We start from the raw sequence: 18,866 nt of genomic DNA, 5'->3' as shown, positions 1-18,866 counted from the left end.
TTATATCATCCAAATGTAATGCTTTAAGTAAATGATTTCAGTATAAGCCTGAGATATAAAACGGAAAGCTGCCTCAACTGCTTTGGAGAGTGATAGCATCACCGTTGCTATGGCATACACTGCCGGGGCGTCGTTGAAAGAAATGGTTTAGAGAAATGTGCTTGGCTTAAAGCTTTCGATTGTTGTGCCACAAAAGGGGCAGGATTTTCTTTATAGACTTTTAGTGTAGTAATAAGAGATATGTTTGACGACTGCCTTTTATATGCAGAACTGTGGGTATTTGTTTGGTAATCCACATATTTTTTGTTCTCAGCTTTGAACTATCACCGTTATCAAATTGGTATATGAAATTTTGAATTTCAACATTGATCCATCGATTTGCTTTTGCTTATCCAACTCAGGGTAAAGAGGTGCTGGAGCCTACCCCAGCTGTCACAGGGAGAGAGGCAGGCTCTGGACAGCACACCAGTGTGCTGCAGAGCTACCTCACTTCACTGGGTTTTTTTTTTTTTGGTTGTTTTGGTTTAGTTTTTTTACCTTTGTATTAAAGTTTACAATTAACCATTTATGTGTAAATGCCTATAAATTTACATTTAAAAATGGATAATGTACTAGCAGAAAATTGTGTCTGTGTCCTCGGTCTCCTAATCAGATCAACCTAGCGGTGCATCACTGTTTAAAAACACCATGACTTTTGTACAGTCAAAATGCTGACCTTGAAGCTTAATTAAAAGTAGTCCCCACTAAAAAAAAGAAAAGAAACAGGAAAAAAGGTTAACCATTGGCCTCGACCATCTTTTATGTACAGTCTATCTATGGTGGTGTGGTGGTCAGAAATTGTCTGAAGTCTGTTGACTCAGGGTTTTGTATTTATTAATATTATCCTATGTTCTTGTTTATTCTGGTTATGTATTCTGTTAAGATTTGCTAGTTGTTAGGTTTTGGTTCTGTACTCTCTGCGGTTCAGTCAGTCTCTGTGTTTCCTCCGTACGTTTCTCCCTGCTTATCATGCCCTGTGTTTGCTTGCTCTCCATCTCCTTCAGGTTTGTTAGTTTGGTTCTTAGTTTTTCCAGTTTAGGCTCTTTCTTAGTTCTGTTTTTGCCACCTTCGCTTTTTGTTTATATTTCTGTTATCATAAATAAAGATCACTCACATCTAAGTCAGTGCCTTCATCTTGGGTCCTTCATTCATAACTCCACATGGCTTTCCCCGCAAACCGTGACAGAAATGACCTAATACTGTATAAAATCACAAAAGGATTTACAAAAGAAGGACAATGTGGCAGTAGTAGGTAACATACTAGATGCTGAAAGGATTGAGTAGTGTGATAATTTGCTGGGAACTAAGGACTCTTTAGTGTTAAGATGGATTTCTGAACTACCTTAGTTTAGTAAAGCTATCTAAACGTAAGAAGACTGCAGTTTTCTACTAAAACTTTACAGTTAAGCATTTTCTTCAAGCGCTTCATAGAATCTTTTAGCGGAGAGGAAAATAAAAGTCTTCCTGTGTCCCCGAGGCATTAAAGAAAAATGTAAACTCTAAAGTGGCCCCCGCTACTTCACTGAACGTTGAGAGACAGTGAGGTTGTGGGGTTAAGCGTCTCCCGATGACTCATTTCTTGTCAATAAGCTGTTCATCAGGGGAAAACAGGGAGGTTTTGTCAGATGGAGCAGCTCAGAAGCAGAAGGATGAACCAGCCTGAGCTTTATATAGAGGCTAAGGGGATGGATATTGACCTTTAGTGGAATCAAGAAGTGGATTCTTCCCATTTGACAGGACGTATTCTATGATGTTGGAATGACTTTAATCTGTTACAGGAGGATGGGGGAATTTATCTGAGATAAATACAGAATGCCTCTGTCTTTTTGTCTTAGTGTCCACTTTCTATAGTTTTGTGTCTGTGGGGAACATCCTTCTTATTTTCCTCAGAACATGCCACTCTACACGAAGCATTGCCCAAACAGGCAAAGAATAAAAGTGAAAATTGGGGGGAAGAAAGATACAGAAGTATAAAAATAGAGCAAAGCAATAGAGGGACACATGATACTGAACAAGAAATGACTTTTACATTTACATTGTGTTTCCTTTTTACTCCTGATAGGATTACCGTAACCAGGGTTCAGAACAGAGCAAACCAATTTTATTGCAAAGATAAGGAGGTGTGAAAGAGAACAAACATAAGCTCAGAGGATTTAATATTTACTTTAGTACTTAATGATAATTTGTCTCTAAGAGAGCCTGAGAAGCACAGAAATGTGTGAATGCCTAAATGATTCAATTACAGCGGCACAAAAGTGACATCGCTGTATAATATAAACAAGTGTGGATTCAGTAAAACTACAGTGGAGTGCTTTGGAGCCATGTCAAATACTGCAGAGTGGTGTTATACACTCCAGTGACTTACTTGCTGCTTTGCATTTTGTGGGATGTTTACATGGGTGAGAAGTGGCATTATGTGTAATGCAACAGTGATTAAGTTTTAGACCTTCCACTATAAAGCAAACGAACATCTCCTCACAGCGCCCTGTGACAGCATGCGCAATATGTAGTATAGTTCCCATCTCACATTGTGCTATTTTAATACTATTTGAAGCCAGCAAAGGTCAAACAATCCAGTATTTTACAATGACCAGAGAATTCGTTTTTTTATTTCTTACTCTGTGGTGATAATCATCTTGTGACCTTTCATTTTTATCTTGCAACCAGACTTTAATCTTGCAATCCAAGGTACTTTGAGTCCTAAATTTGAAAGGAAAAAAGGACTATAGCACTACATTGCTGACGTGCACACATTTCTTTTTGTTTTCAGTCTTTTGCTGGGTGTAAGATACAAAACACTAAAATGGTCCTTTATTGCAGTCTCTTGGAGGCTTTGACGTGAGTTAGAAGCGTGGCTTTAGCTCATGAACGTGTGAGTTTTTAATTAGTTTTAATAAAGTTTGTAACAATTTACACTGTAAAAAGTGACTACCAGATTTACAGTCAAGTCCATAGGTTTTTACATAATGATACATGTCTTTTCTTTTCTTTCAAAGTGTTGGACAAAGTATTTGGGAATTGCAGCTCCTCTTACACACGGCATCGCTGTTTTTTTTCTCTTGTTATTCCATGAGAAATTAAGCTGATGTAAGATCTGTTGATTTCAAGTGCTGAAATGGCATTTGGTATCTTTTCACATGAATTCCCAACATGAGAATTGTGCAGATGCCAGTGAAGGAGGCTTTTAAGCTGAAAAACCAAACCTGTCATAGAGACAGCCAAAATGTTAGGGGTGAACAAATCTTAAAAAGAAGGAATGACACTGACCAGTTCAGCAACACTAAAAGGCTTGAAAGGCCACAGAAAAACCATTCACAACATCTTAACAAGTCAACAAAAAAATCTTCGGGAGGTGGGCTTACCAAAGAGCACAAGAAAAGAGACGCTGTGAATGAGGTTTAACAACATGGTGCAAATGACAGGTTACACTCAAGAGCAAGATTAGATTAGACGTTGCCAAAAAACGTCTACAAGAGGCCAAACGTATCGGGACAAAGAAACGAAGTTTTCTTTGAGAAGCAGTCACCTGATTTCAAACCAGCAGAGCGTGCTTTTCAGTTACTAAATTCAAAGCTGGAGCCAAGAGACCCGCAAACAAGCAGCAGCTGAAGGTGACTGTGGTAAAAGAGTTGTCAGAGCATCTCAAGAAGGGAAACTGCTTTCGGTGATGCCATGGGTTCATGAGTTTGACTGCAAAGGATCATCCGAGCATTAAAAACAGAGTTAATTTTATTGACCTAAAATTTGTGTCATAGTTTTCATCAACCATATTATTTCTGAAAAAAATAATAAGCCAACAAAAGATAATAAATAAATAAAAACTCCTGCACGAGGACAAAAACTGTGCTGAAATGTATTGACACTAAATAAAATATTTTGCAGCTACGCGAGCCAATGCAAAGTAATTAAGTTGTTTAGAAAGGCGGGACAGTTTGGAAGTGATCCAATATGAAGTAATATCCTTGTGCAGTAAGGTTAGAGGCACACATTAGCTCTGGCCGCAGGGGAAAGAGTGCAACTTTCCTGTTTCTCATGAAAACGTGCCAAAACATCAACCTTAAGTTCAGTCTACTATAATCTTATGTAGTCAACTAAAACAAAAAGAATTTAGACATCTAAGTAATAATTAAAACTACATGAAATTTTAGCCAAACACTAAAATTAAAAAAAAAAAATGCTGTCAAAGTTAATACTGCTTGAAAACAGTCCTAATGTTTAAAGTTGTTTGTCAGTCCAGTTATTTTTGAGCCTCTGGAAATGAAAAACCATGAATGAAAGTGGCTCTAAGTCCTAAACAGTTACAAACAATCCTAACAGTAGTTTGGTGTTATTATTTTTGATTTACCTTTAACCGTGGCAGTCTACAGGCAAAATTATGAACCTAAGTGCATCACGTTGAGGGCAGTGATTTTGTAATACTAAGATTACTTCACTGGTTAGATGTTGGTTTTGATTTTGGGGGTGTGAGTATTTGTTAATTGTGGAAAAATATACAGTCTCAGCTTGGCTGCCTGCCTACCTATCCCACATTGATCATCACCCTTCAGTTCACCCCACTGAATGAACGCAGCTCTGTTGTTACTTGATTGAGTGAACTAAAATCTTGCTCTCCAACCCCCGGGCACACCTGGCCCTCTCTCTGTCTCTGTGTTTTTGTTCCACTGTCTAACACTGTATCTCCCACTGATGCAGTTACAGCTGAAATCACAGCACAGCCCTCAGCTTTAACTTCTGTGCGTGGTGATTTTGTCAGACAACTTTGCAGTTATAAAATCCTTGAATGTTCACTGTTGATTACTACAGATAAAAATTGTATTTGTGACAGCCGGTCACATTCAAAAAAAAAAAAAAAGAAGAAGAAGAAGAAGCATCTCAAAATCACAGTTCCTCCACAGTTTGATAAATCAAGGCTGGTTTTATTTTTATCATGTGTGCCTTGTTTTCATGGAAGATTGGAAGAAGCATTATCCCAAAGTACAACAGCAATAATATTAAAAATGCAGTCAGCCACATCCCAGAATGGGATAAATGAGAAACTCCATGCAGGATGGCCCTGACGTTACCTGTTAGGGCTTTTGCCATTTTCACAGCATGCCTCCTGCACGCTCACCGAAGTGTAATGTACTGTACTAAACCTACAGACTCAGGCCCCGCAGTCTGCTAGGAGAGCTGTGAAAAGCATGATTAAAAGTGCACCGTCTTAGTGAAACAGTGAACCGTTTGTTTACAGATGAGACATATAATTATGTTACATAATCACTATCATTATCAGTGAACACATTGGGGGGGGTTTTAACAGAAGTTAGTTTTTTCCCTTAATTTGCTGCTCTCACTAATCAGTTTGAACTCTGTGTATCATCGCTGGCTTCTTGATCTGGCACATAAATAACAAAACATAGTGTTTTCATTTTGTGTAAATGGGAAAATTGGGAAGGTCTACTGTGCAAGCGGAATTGGTAAATTGCATTATGAAAAGGATTGACGATGACACAAGGTGATGCACTTACCTATCTGTTTCTGTTTGCAAGCTTTTCTGTTTAATAGGTTGAGTCTGTGCTGTTGTGCATTTATTCTTTCATCTCTACTGTGTTGTTGCAGAAGTTCCTCCGTACTGCTTCATTTCTAGATTAAAACAACTCTGGGGGATCAAAGACTCTCATTAGGAGGCAGATACAAATCCCACAAAAATGGCTATATGTCAGGAAGCCACACATTCGAAACACATTGCACAACGAGTCCAGAAGGATTTTCCAAGTTACTCAATGTGCGCTGCCCTTTCCTGCAAGTAAATCCCTTTTTTTTTAAAGTAACAGCCCTTGAGTGCTCTTAACATAAAGTAATCTAAACGCAGCGATTTCCACATATTGTGAATATCACCGTGAATGTATGCTTCCCCTGAGCACACGAAGTATTTCCTGCCATTTGTTTTCTTTAAACCGTGCAACATTACATTCACCTCTACCTCGTCTGTCTCCCACACCCATGCTGCTTTGGTCCAACATCTAATCTTTATTTTGCTCATCTTGACCTGGGAGCGATAAGGACAAGCTGACAAGATCAGCTTCATGTTACTGTCTGTTAACTGCTCTCGCTAACTTGCTGCTGTGTTCTCATCAGTGTGCCCTTTTTTTCCCACTCTGTTGCTCTTCTATCCCCTGCACCTCTGTTTTGTAGGAAACTGATTTAAATCATGTTCACTGGCTGACCTCATGTCAAGATATGCAGGGGCGACGCTGAGTCGGTGTTAGAAGGGGAGACGGGGAGAGAGCATGAGGGAAGGAGGTGAACATTAAATAGACTGAGGGCTAAGGTGCAACCAGAAGCATAGACTGTCCTGAAGCTCTTAGCATATTTGAGTACTATGGCAGAGTCCTCCAACAATATAAAAGACACAAAAACATACTAACAAGCAGAAGGCGAGATCACTATACCGTAGGAAAATGACTCACTCAGTGTGTATAATCAAACCAACAAACCAGTAATGAATTAATGCGTAACAGGGATTTAATTATATGAACATGTGTGCATGAGTCACCCCTCTTTTCTTTACATTTTGCACAAAACATGGGAAATAGATGCAGTAATTTATTGAAACCATAAAACTTAAATCCTTTTTGTGCCAATTCCTTACCATTGTTGCCTTTTAAAGTGCCTGTCTGCTCAGTTTTGTAAGCAGAAGCAGTTGTGTTCAGCTTCAGTTCACACTGTTGAATTAGAAACCTGATTTAAAGCAATGGAAAAAGCAATGAAAGGGTCACAGGAATTTATACAACTGATTTGGTAAAAGCATAATAAAAAATATTGCTGTAGCTCTCACTAACAGTTTGCATTCTGTATGACTTCACTGGCTTCCTGATCTGGCACACAAATAACAAAACATAGCATGTTCATGTAAAGACCTACTGTGCAAGAGGAATTGGTAGATTGTATTATGAAAAAGACTGACGATGATATAAGGAAAAAAAGATATTTTTTGTGTTTACTGGTGTGTTTAAAAGATTGAGTCTGTGTGCAGTTACAGTGGGGCAAAAAAGTATTTAGTCAGCCACTTCAACTGTGAGAGACAGAATGTGAAAAAAAAATCCATGAATTCACATGGTAGGATTTGTAAAGAATTTATTCGTAAATTAGGGTGGAAAATAAGTATTTGGTCACCTCAAACAAGGAAAATCTCTGGCTCTCACAGACCTGTAACGTCTTCTGTAAGAAGCTTTTCTGTCCCCCACTCGTTACCTGTATGAATGGCACCTGTTTGAACCCATCATCTGTATAAAAGACACCTGTCCCACAGCCTCAAACAGTCAGACTCCAAACGCCGCCATGGCCAAGACCAAAGAGCTTTCGAAGGACACCAGGAAAAGTATTGTAGACCTGCACCAGACTGGGAAGAGTGAATCTACAATAGGCAAGCAGCTTGGTGTGAAAAAATCAACTGTGGGAGCAATCATCAGAAAATGGAAGACATACAAGACCACTGATAATCTCCCTCGATCTGGGGCTCCACGCAAGATCTCATCCCGTGGGGTCAAAATGATCATGAGAACGGTGAGCAAAGATCCCAGAACCACACGGGGGGACCTGGTGAATGACCTGCAGAGAGCTGGGACCAAAGTAACAAAGGTCACCATCAGTAACACACTACAACGGCAGGGAATCAAATCCCGCAGTGCCAGACGTGTTCCGCTGCTGAAGCCAGTGCATGTCCAGGCCCGTCTGAAGTTTGCCAGAGAGCACATGGATGATACAGCAGAGGATTGGGAGAATGTCATGTGGTCAGATGAAACCAAAGTAGAACTTTTTGGTATAAACTCAACTCGTCGTGTTTGGAGGAAGAAGAATACTGAGATGCATCCCAAGAACACCATACCTACTGTGAAGCATGGGGGTGGAAACATCATGCTATGGGCTGTTTTTCTGCCAAGGGGACAGGACGACTGATCCGTGTTAAGGACAGAATGAATGGGCCATGTATCGTGAGATTTTGAGCCAAAACCTCCTTCCATCAGTGAGAACTTTGAAGATGAAACGAGGCTGGGTCTTCCAACATGACAATGATCTAAAACACACCGCCCGGGCAACAAAGGAGTGGCTCCGTAAGAAGCATTTGAAAGTCCTGGAGTGGCCTAGCCAGTCTCCAGACCTCAACCCCATAGAAAATCTGTGGCCGGAGTTGAAAGTCCGTGTTGCTCGGCGACAGCCCCAAAACATCACTGCTCTCGAGAAGATCTGCATGGAGGAATGGGCCAAAATACCAGCTACTGTGTGTGCAAACCTGGTAAAGACCTATAGTAAACGTTTGACCTCTGTTATTGCCAACAAAGGTTATGTTACAAAGTGTTGAGTTGTATTTTTGTTATTGACCAAATACTTATTTTCCACCCTGATTTACGAATAAATTCTTTACAAATCCTACCATGTGGATTCATGGATTTTTTTTTTCACATTCTGTCTCTCACAGTTGAAGTGTACCTCTGGTGCAAATTACTGACCTCTGTCATCATTTTAGGTGGGGGAACTTGCACAATCGGTGGCTGACTAAATACTTTTTTGCCCCACTGTATGTATTTATTCTTTTATCTCTTCTGCGTTGTTGCAGAAGTTCCTCCGTACTGCTTCGTTTCTAGATTAAAACAACTGGGAGATCAAAGGGTCTCATTAGGAAGCAGCTACAAATCCCACAAAAAGTGGCTATGTCTCCATAATAAGCTCCTCCTTTGGCCATTTTTATCTAAAATCTGGTATATTATAACTGTAAAACCATATAACTGTAAATGTGCCTTTTTAATGCCAATTCGTTGCCACTGTTGGCTTTTAAAGTTCCCACTTTGTTCATTTTTATAAGCAAAAGCTATTGTGTTCAGTTTGACTTCTCATTGTTGAATAGGAAACATGTTTAATGGTGGAAAAAGCAGTCAAATGGTCACAGGAACTCATAAAACCAATCTGGCTAAAAACTTTAAAAGCTCTTTCTTTTTTGGATGCAACTCACACATGCAGTTGGTATTAAAACACACATCGGGAGATGCGGTGCTTACCTGACCTGCTCTCCTACCTCGTTCTGAAAGAACATCCATTTTTAGGACGATCAGATAGAATAAGGCTAATAGGTAACACAGGATGCCCTTTATGTGTGTGTGTGCACATCTCTGTTTTAGTGCCTTTGCTTTTGGTCAATTTTATTCATGCAGTTCATGCATGACTCACATTTACACACTCCCTGTCTCTCTTGTGGTGTGTGAAATCATAGTCAGTGGTTTGGTTTGATGTTTACAAGGCTGTACAACAGAAAGTTCCCTAGAGCATTAGCAGATCTTAAGACTTAAGACGTCCTTTTCATCAGTGGTCTCCTTTGTGTCGCTATCTTTCTCCAGTTTACCATTTACATTTCTTTTTCCAGTCTTGTCTTCATTTTTTCCTACTGTGCTTTTCTATTAAGTGTTTTTGCTTTGTTAAGTTCAAACTTTATTTGACCTTCACACAGTTCTGGTCTTATATGCGGATACATGCATTCAGAGTAACCTTTGTGAACAGTTGGTAAGCAGCCCTGACAGTGAGATGGATGATGGATTTGGGGGTTCTTGACAGGATAGGACAATGATATTGCTCTGTGCTCAAAAACACACACAAGAAAATGAAGTACAACTTTGTAATAAACAGGTTCCCTGCCAAATAATACCAGGATATTCAAGTTTGGGTTTTTTCTTCCTCTTTCATTTTCATAATTTCATCCTCTTCATTCAAAACCTCCACACACTTATTCGCCTTTGTTAAGTACAGGTCACACTGGTTTCTACATGCTATTCAAGACTGGCAATGGATGTTTGTGGGCAGGAATGTTGGGCAAAAAATTATTTCAATAGGTAGTTGGCAGTAGATTTTTTTTTAATTAACAAAGGGTTTATAAATTGCAGCTAAAGCCTATTATAGATATATAGTCTAAATGCACAATTAGGGAACATTTAGGTTACCAAGCCTTTAAAAATTCATATGAATGAAACAGAGTCCAGGGGCATGTTCAGAAGGGGGGCATAGGGTGCCCCCAGCCCTAGGCTCTGTCGACGTGGTGTTAGCATGTAGCTGAGTTTGCTTGCAAAACTGCAGAGTCATGGAAGTGGCTGTAATCATGTTTTCTCTGTGAGGCACCAAAGCTAAAATCCATTCACAGTATTATTAGTAGGATTACTTACTTTTATGCTCATGCTAGTCTGATGTAGGGTTAAAAACTTCCTGAATTGGTTATAGTTGAGGGATTGGAGGGTTTGTTAGATTAAATGATCTTAAAGGTTAGAACTGAGATGGACACAAATTGAAAATACATGTTTCTGTTACTGTTGCTGGAAATGCAATACAGCAATACAGCAGTACACGGGCAGTTATCTTTCTGTGTGTTTCAAGTACATTTGTACTATCTCCATCTCTCGTGTTGCCCTTAAATAAATCAAACAACCTTAAAACCAGTTCTTTACTTGTTCCTCAACTTGTTCTTTCTTCTTCTCATACAACAGAGACAAGAAATTTCTGAAATCTAAACTTTCATGCCACCCGCAGTGGAGAAACTGTGAGACTACAAAAACCGGATTGTTGAGACAAAGAGCCCAATAAAATGGCAGCAGGCTTGGCAGAATGTGTTTTATGCTTTTTGTGCGTGTGTGTTTCTCATTTGAGACCAAGAATATGGGGATGCAGACATTGTTTTGTGCCGTTGCTTCTTTATATCTGCATTTTTTAATAATGCATGATTAAAGAACTGCAGAGTCTCCTCCATCTGCATGAGCCCCTCGTGCTACAGTCAATCACAGATTTAGAGCGAATAAACTCATGTGGCTGGTCTCATTCCTTTCATCATATATAACATTTTCTTTCCCTGCAAGGTTTCTCTCTTCTAGCGTGTTCTAGTGTAATCAAATGTGGCTTTTGGTGTCATTTATTTGCCTACGTAACACTTATTGCAAGTACCTTCACATTAGCATTAGTGAGTTTTTGGCTGCCACAATGTGTAATGTGTAATACTTCTAAATACATTCCATATATGAACTGAAAGGCAGAAACTGCATTTCAGGAGTCTTTTGTAAACATTATAAAAAATCTAATTATGCTCACCCAAATTGTCATTTTTTTTTCCTGGTGTTGTTTTATTTGATTTGATTTCTGCTCATTTTCCTCTTCAGTGGGTCCATAAACGCTCTAATGCATTTCTGTGATTACTTAATGCACACTGAACTGCTTAAGTGTGAAATGTGCTGCACATATTGCCTTGGCCTTTAACTGCAAAGTTAACACTTTTGATTGATGCTCTTTCAGCGAAAGTATAGCCAAAAGGTCCACTAATGCATACAAGGCCAAGTACTTCTGCCGCCATGTTTTTTTTTCTCACACAAAACATTTACAGTGAGTGCCTCTACGTAGCAGCTGTAGGGTGATGCAGTGAAGTCATTCTTTTACTAGATTTACTAGGATTAAGTATTAGTAAGGTGGACCTCGAGCAAGTTCCTGAATCTATAGTAGCTGCAGAGGTGTTATTATATACCTGACCTTGTGCTCTAGCTGGCGAGACTCACACTGACTGAAACGTAACAACAATACAGTCTTATGTCATTATTTTCCTGCCAGAACATTGAGTACGCTGACATTTTCTTCAGTCACTGAAAGGTGGGCCAGGTTGCTTTTGAACTTTAAAGTGCTTATCTAGAACCTCCTGCTCAGCAATACCTGCCCCAGAATCTCAATTCCTTTCACCCAGGTGACACACATATTATGTGTCAACTGTATCAAGCCAAAGCTCATATGCCATTCAGTATTCTGAATCAGCTCTTTTTTTTAATGTTTATTTTTGCCTCTCATCTTTCTAACCTTTGTACCACAGCAAAAGTGAACATTATGTCTCAATAACAGATCTGCCCTCCAATATCCTTTTATATCCAGTTGCAGCCACCTGCCGTGAACACGGGTATTAAAAGCAACAAAATCGAACACAGTTGCTTCAGTTTTATTGGTAATGAAAAGAGGGCTGTCTGCCCGACATTTGCCAGGACATTAAAATATAAGGTAGCATTTATACGGAACCTTAAATTATAATGTCCACATAAGGGTAGGGTCTAAATATGGGAAGCATTCAGATATTGTAAGCAAACACATGAACAGCTTGTTTCCTCTAATATAGAAAAAAAGGCTTTTATGAAACCCAAGCCCTTGACGACCCCGCCTCAATGTGGGTGGGGTCGTCATATAACATTGACAGAAACACAACACAATAATGGCGATGGTATACCTGCTGCTAAACCAATGGTAAACGTCTACATCTCATCATTGGACCACAGCGTTGCCTCAATGCCAGGTTTCAAAAATGGCAGGTTTGATTCCTGTGAAGGAGTTGCTCTCAAGACCTATTGGCTAACGTCATTCCCTGACCAATCAGTGAATTGCAGTCTAATGAGGGGACAATTTCAGACAATTTCCCGTATATAACTATAGAAAACTCTAAAAACCAAGTCAAGTCAAAACCCTCCTTTCTGAGTGGAAATACTGGTGGAAATAAGAGATTGTAGAATCAGCGGAAACACCCTTCAACATTATTATGAGTATTAATGTTGCATGGTTTGTCCATCACAGGGACAAGTTTTTGGAATGGCACAAATATGACAGCCAGCTGATCCGAGCAGAGTCAGGCAAACCATTTTATATATTACATGTCTAAAAGTATACATCTGAATATCAGATTTTTACATCACCAAATATCAGTCAAATGGGTCTTAAAAATCCTGTTTTTATGTTTTACCTTGTCTTGCTATAGCTCCTTGTTGCTCCTTTCTGATGAGTAGTGATCTAGCCATTAAAACCGTTAAAAAACAGACCAGCCATCAGTTCACGGAAATTGAGGGTTTGAGCTGAAATGGATACCTGAGAGTGACTCACTGAGAGAAAAAGGAAGAGGATGGATTTAGCTGCAATTTAAACTCATGATACACAAGATGAAAATAACCTTCGGAAAGTTTTCATAATAAAATTGACAGAGCATATCTGAATTAATCGTGTTAAAGGACTCTTGCAGTGGATGTTTCGACCTGTCATAAAAGCATTTATATTTTTAGAAATGATTGCATATAAATAAGAAACATCCAAGATCCTAATATTGTGCATACTGGCTCATTGTCAGTGAACAGCTGGACCTGAGCCGCTGTTAATGATATTTGTTTTATTACAAAACAATGAGGCGGGGCGGGGATTCCCCACATTGTCGTCTACTTGTTTCCACCAAATACAGGGAAATTACAAGTGAAATTGCAAAAATCTGCCCCCCCCCCAAAAAAAAAAATTTCCTGCAAATATTTAATATTTCAGGCTTTAAGGGGTTAATTTATGTACATTACATAACATTTAAATTAATTATTTCACACCTGACTTGGTTTAGTCAGATGTTAGCAAAAGAATTAAAGTTTGCTCTCTGCCATTCAAACATCTTGCAATTAAAAAATGCTGACAAATAGTGTCTAAATTTCTGTTAAGAGAAGGAAAGCAGTTTTTCATCTGTTGGACGCACAAACAGTTGCACAGAAGCACAAAGCTCTTTTTGATCCTAAATAAACAAATAAGATTCAGTAGAGATCAAACTGAAGACCGTATCAACACCTTTAGGGCACTTGAATATTTTCAGGTGCCTGGAGTGACGATTAAACTCTGTGTCTTCTGTTTCCCTTTCAGGACTGGCTGAGTAAGTTTGGGTACCTCCCACCACCTGATCCTGTGACTGGCCAGCTTCAGACCAAGGAGGCCCTGACCAAGGCCATCAAAGCCATGCAGAAGTTTGGAGGGCTTAAGGAGACTGGAGTCTTGGGTATGTGGCTAGGTTGATTGCAAAGCTCTGCTCTACGGAAGGAGCACTATGGCTGGTTTTATATGTTCACTGATACCAGCGTATGTAAGAGTAAACGCCTGCGGAGGAAAATATAAGGTATGCCTTACAATAGAACGCATTCCTACCAACAGAAAAGCAACAGAGGCGAATCAATAACGCTTTGACACAATAACCACCGAACAATAAAAAGGTAGCTTTTATTTCAGTTCTTATGTACTGAAAAGCATTATATTGCACAGCTGTCTCCATGTCATGAGACACCTTGTAAGCATAAATCATTCTTGCTGCCGCACCACACAAAGCAGAATTACAGTACTGCTATGTACCTACTGTACTGTATGTGATTGATAACACTGGTATGTCTGAAGCGGAGCAGTATATTGATTAGTGTGGGTTTTACTGTTCGCTCTCATGTGAGGCACTCATAGTTTCCCGCGGTGCATATTGGCAGTCTCACTCACTCGCACAGACGGCAATTCTCCTCTACAAACAAAACTCTTTACAGGCTACTCCCTCGCACATACACAAATATAGAAGGTAGAGAACAGGATACTGTATGTGAATAATTTGCTAGCCTAAAGCGCTGCTTCTCAAACTGTGGGGCGTGGACAGCCAGCTGAGGAACATGATGTGATGCTAGGGTGAAGCTGAACATATTTAATGAATATTTATTTAAGTAAGACTCAATTATTTGGGGTAATTATCAGTAAAATGACCCTTTTTTGTGCTTCTGTAGTGGGGAATGCCAGAAATAACTGCGGATTTGGAGGATGTTAAACTTCTTCCTGGGATGAGATACAGTCAATCAATCTTTATTAGAAACTCAAGATCCAAAAAAATGTATAAAGAAAAGAATCAGTGTCCTAGAAAAATACATAAAGTTACATAATACTGTTCGGTAACTTTGCGGTGATCTGTTATTCAGACAAAGCATCACAGTTTCATTCAGACATACCCTCTACTTTATCAGAGATAGCTCCAGCGCAGGCACAGCATTTCCTATACTCGCAAGATTGAACAGATGGTTCAGGTATCAGCACAATCCATTTTAGTGTCTCGTCACTGTGCAGAAATGCTGCTGTGGTTGTGGTGGAATAAAAAGAGAAATGGGGTTCAAAACGTCTGTGACAGGTGCCTTCTCCTGGATGTCCATCCGAGTAATCTCCACGGGCCGCTCCAGCGTCTTGGCTCTGAGTCCGGACAGCCTCTCTTTCTTAAAGTGGCCAAAAGGCCGTACACGTTCTTGGAGGCCTGCTGACTTCTGGAATGCAGATCATGACTGCGCTACATGCGTATCCATAAATATCACTAGTTCTGACGTAATAGGTTTGCTATCACGACTTTTACTCAGTAAATGCCTGAAGGGGAAATTGGGGAGCATGTATATGTTTTGGCCCAAATGGCTTCTTGCAGCCTTTTGTTCAGTCAGCTGTGTACGTATATGTGCTCATACAGTGTAACATGACTCTCAACTACTGAAGCATTCATTTTCAAACAGATGTTGAACAGTGATGGATCAGATGTCCTTATTCATGCGCTACATAAGCAAGCATAAAATGCATTCATACACTAGCTAATTAGTTTTCTCTAAAAATAACATGGTAACTGTGGCATGTATTTGAATTATTAGTTTATATATGTGCATGTATCTCTTCCGTCCTGCAGACCAAGAAACACTAGGGCTGATGAAAACACCCAGATGTTCTCTGCCTGACGTGTCCGAGACAGAGGGGACAGTGGGACGCAGGAAGCGAAGCTTGAACCCTCAGAACAAATGGAACAAGAGACATCTATCCTGGAGGTAGGGAAAATTAACAGGACACTTTAAGGTCACACGCAAGCGTCGTCGCCCAGATACAATAAAACCAGCAAGTCCACAGACGGTGAATCCTTATTTTCATTCCCAGTGAGAGTAGCTATGTTAAGGCAGTAATGTATAATACAAATATGAAACCTAAATAGGAATCATCCTAATGATCAAAATAAATTCCCTCTTTCTTCAAATGTGATGCTTTTACCTGTCTGTAACCATATAGATAAATATTAGCTTTAAAGGATTTTTAGAGGTTTGTATGAATTTCAAGTCCTGCAAATGATGCATGGTCCTTTTTTTTTAGTACCTAGACCTTATTCTGTAAACCAGGGGTCCCCAATCCCAGTCCATGAGGGCCGTGTCCCTGCAGGTTTTAGATCTCACTCTGGGTCAACACACCGGAATCACGTGATTAGTTCATTACCAGGCCTCTGGAGAACTTCAAGACATGTTGAGAAGGTAATTTATCCATTTAAATCAGCTGTGATGGATCAAGGACACATCTAAAACCTGAAGGGACACCGGCCCTCGTGGACTGGGATTGGGGACCCCTGCTGTAAACGGTTACAAACCACTGAAAGCTTAGAAGTGCACCCAGCTCATGAGGCTGGAAGGAACATGCCACTGGAAACATTTGCTACTTATATTTGACTGTTTTAACTATAATATAGTAAAAATCCTCTCTCAGTCTATTTAAAATGATTTCCCATCTGTGCATGCTTTATTAGAACAGATTAGATGTACCTTATTAAAGTGGAAAACTTTGGTGTTTTTAATTGACTGAGAGTATTTTGTAAAAAAAAAAAAAAAATTAAAAAAAATACAGCGAACTTAATATAATCAGCAAACGTGTCTTTCTTATTAGACCATACACAAACGTTTGTGTAAATTATTCATAAAGTTTTCATAAATGAGACAGGGCTTTTATTTTTTTTAAGTCTTCAGATTTAATACCAATGCCTTTTTTATAATTCCTAAAGAGAAGGGTCACAGTCTGCTGTTTATACAGTACATGATAAGATAATATGGGCATGTTAAAAGCAGCTGGGCCATCTGTCAGGGATCCAGCTTAGTGTTAAACAGCAGAGGAGGAGGCTGTGAAACATATGGTTGGCCTGAGCTGGTTCGCACACGCCATCGGGAGATGATCTAAGGTAGGTGGTGTGTCAGCCGGTTTGTTTTAATCTGTGTGTGCTGTGCAGCAATAGACATCAACCTAAAGAGCAGTGCAGGGGAAGAGAAAACGAATAAATAAACATTTTGGTACTACATATGCACACATAAACAAAGAGTAACACCCACGCTCTTCACTCCCATGTGTGGCTGGATTTTTTTCCCTTTAGAGATGGGAGGTCTTTTGATAAATATCCCCGATTCACCCTCTGCTTATTCTCACCCACTGATATTGCTGTGATATTGGCCTGCAGTGAAGCTGCTGATGGAAGGAGTCAGCCAAATTATTATTTTATATATGACATATTGGCGACGCTATACTTTATTATATAGGGTTGGAATGGAGGTTGTGGAGTTGCTAGTCTAAGTATTAATATTTTAAAATGGAAGAGAATAACAAATAAAAATTTGTCACAGTTTATCAGTAGAAATGTCTTAAAACTGCATTCTGTCTAATAGCCAGCAGGGGGAGACTCTTCTGCCTGCAAAAAGAAGTCAGTTTGTATAAAGGTCTGAGGGAAAATGACTCCACAGCTCTCTTAATCTATTATTAATGCATTCGTGTCCTCTGAGTTACAAAGCTTAATTGACACAGAATGAGATTCAGTTTGTAAATTGTGGCCCGGTTTAGGTAAAAACAGATGAGAAAGCAGGGTATGCTTTGTGACTAAGCATGCTTTTCCTTCCCTTGATGGCCTAACTGCTCAAATCAAGGCTTTTCAAAAGATTCACACACCAATGAGCAGGAGCAAGGTGTCTGTTTGAACTTAAAATACAGTCTATGCATGTAGTACAAGTACAGATTTTACACATGATTTTAGACATGATTTTACTCTGCGTTATAGAGCTTGAGAACAGGCTCAAAAACAGTTGAGGCAGGTACTGCTTTGTGCTACTTTCATAGGATTTTGCAGGTACAAACAGTTTTTTGACAGCTGATTTCTAATTATTTGTAATAATTAGATAAATACAACATAAATATCAGTATGTGCATATGAATAAAGTAGCAAAATATATGTGAATGTTAATCAAGGGTTTACACAAAGGTTTCTTTGTGTATGATCTGTTGGGTAAACAACTATTGGTTGGCCAAGTGTTTTTATGTCACTTAGCATACAGTAGTTATAAGTTTTGCTTTAGGGAGAGTGTGGCATGCAGGACAGATGGGCCACAGCATCCTGCAGAAGGATGATGAAACAGGCAGGGTAATAGATCTAAGGTAGGACAGAAGGGAAGCAAAATGAAGCAAGAGGTGGTTGGAAAGCAGGACATCAGGGCACTTGAGGATTGAAGAAACAGGTCGATAAGCAGGACTTTTCCACTGGTGGGAGGGCTGAGCGAGCAAAAGGGACTGTGGGTGAGCCGTGATACTTAATAGCAGACCAGAAAGTAAAGCAGTGTATAAAACGGAGTTAGCAAGATGAAGATGTCTGTGTAATCGCGAGCTGCACAGTGAAGTATTTGATTATAACCAATGTCATCCATCCTTTTTCTTAGCTGTGTATCCAGTTCAGGGTCATGGGTGGGTGGATAGCTCGTCAATATAATATTTTTTTTCAAAGATTAGCTTTTATCTAAACTTTATGAAGAAAGCTTTATTTTCACCGTGTGGTAGTGTGGCCTTAGATGTAGACCAGTCGATCCATCGGCCTTTCGACTACGCCCACAGTAAGGCTGACATTTGTGTTTAGGAAAGAATTTTTTGTTTGTTTGTTTGATTAGAACACGAACTATGATAAATTTAGTGAGTCATTAATTTCGATTCCACCAGTGAAGTAGTGCTGCGTAGCCAGCCCACATTTCAAAAGGTGTGAGAGTCAAATGTGACGTAGTGTTACATTTCCAAAAAGTGAAAAGTGTAATTTACGTGGAAGAAAATTGTGCCAGGAGCTTTCCACTTTGCTACATTAATAACAGATTACTAACTCAAGTTGATGTTGGAAAATCATCCAGACTTTATTCCCTGGGATTACAGGTCAGGTTTATCCA

General features: G+C 39.5%; 1 protein-coding gene across 1 annotated transcript in view; it reads left to right on the top strand.

Annotated features, from left to right (window-relative positions):
- The window catches only part of LOC120714136 (matrix metalloproteinase-17-like), a 105,423-nt gene that overhangs the window by 47,884 nt on the left and 38,673 nt on the right, over nucleotides 1-18,866 (top strand). Inside the window, exons 2-3 of the mRNA XM_040000196.1 lie at nucleotides 13,738-13,870; nucleotides 15,557-15,692. Coding sequence (XP_039856130.1) covers nucleotides 13,738-13,870; nucleotides 15,557-15,692 — 269 coding nt within the window. The remainder of the gene's footprint in view (nucleotides 1-13,737; nucleotides 13,871-15,556; nucleotides 15,693-18,866) is intronic.

The sequence above is a fragment of the Simochromis diagramma genome, unplaced genomic scaffold (assembly GCF_900408965.1).
Source record: "Simochromis diagramma unplaced genomic scaffold, fSimDia1.1 OVJJ01000596.1, whole genome shotgun sequence".
Taxonomy (NCBI): Eukaryota; Metazoa; Chordata; class Actinopteri; order Cichliformes; family Cichlidae; genus Simochromis; species Simochromis diagramma.
This window is presented reverse-complemented; position numbering and strand designations above follow the sequence as displayed.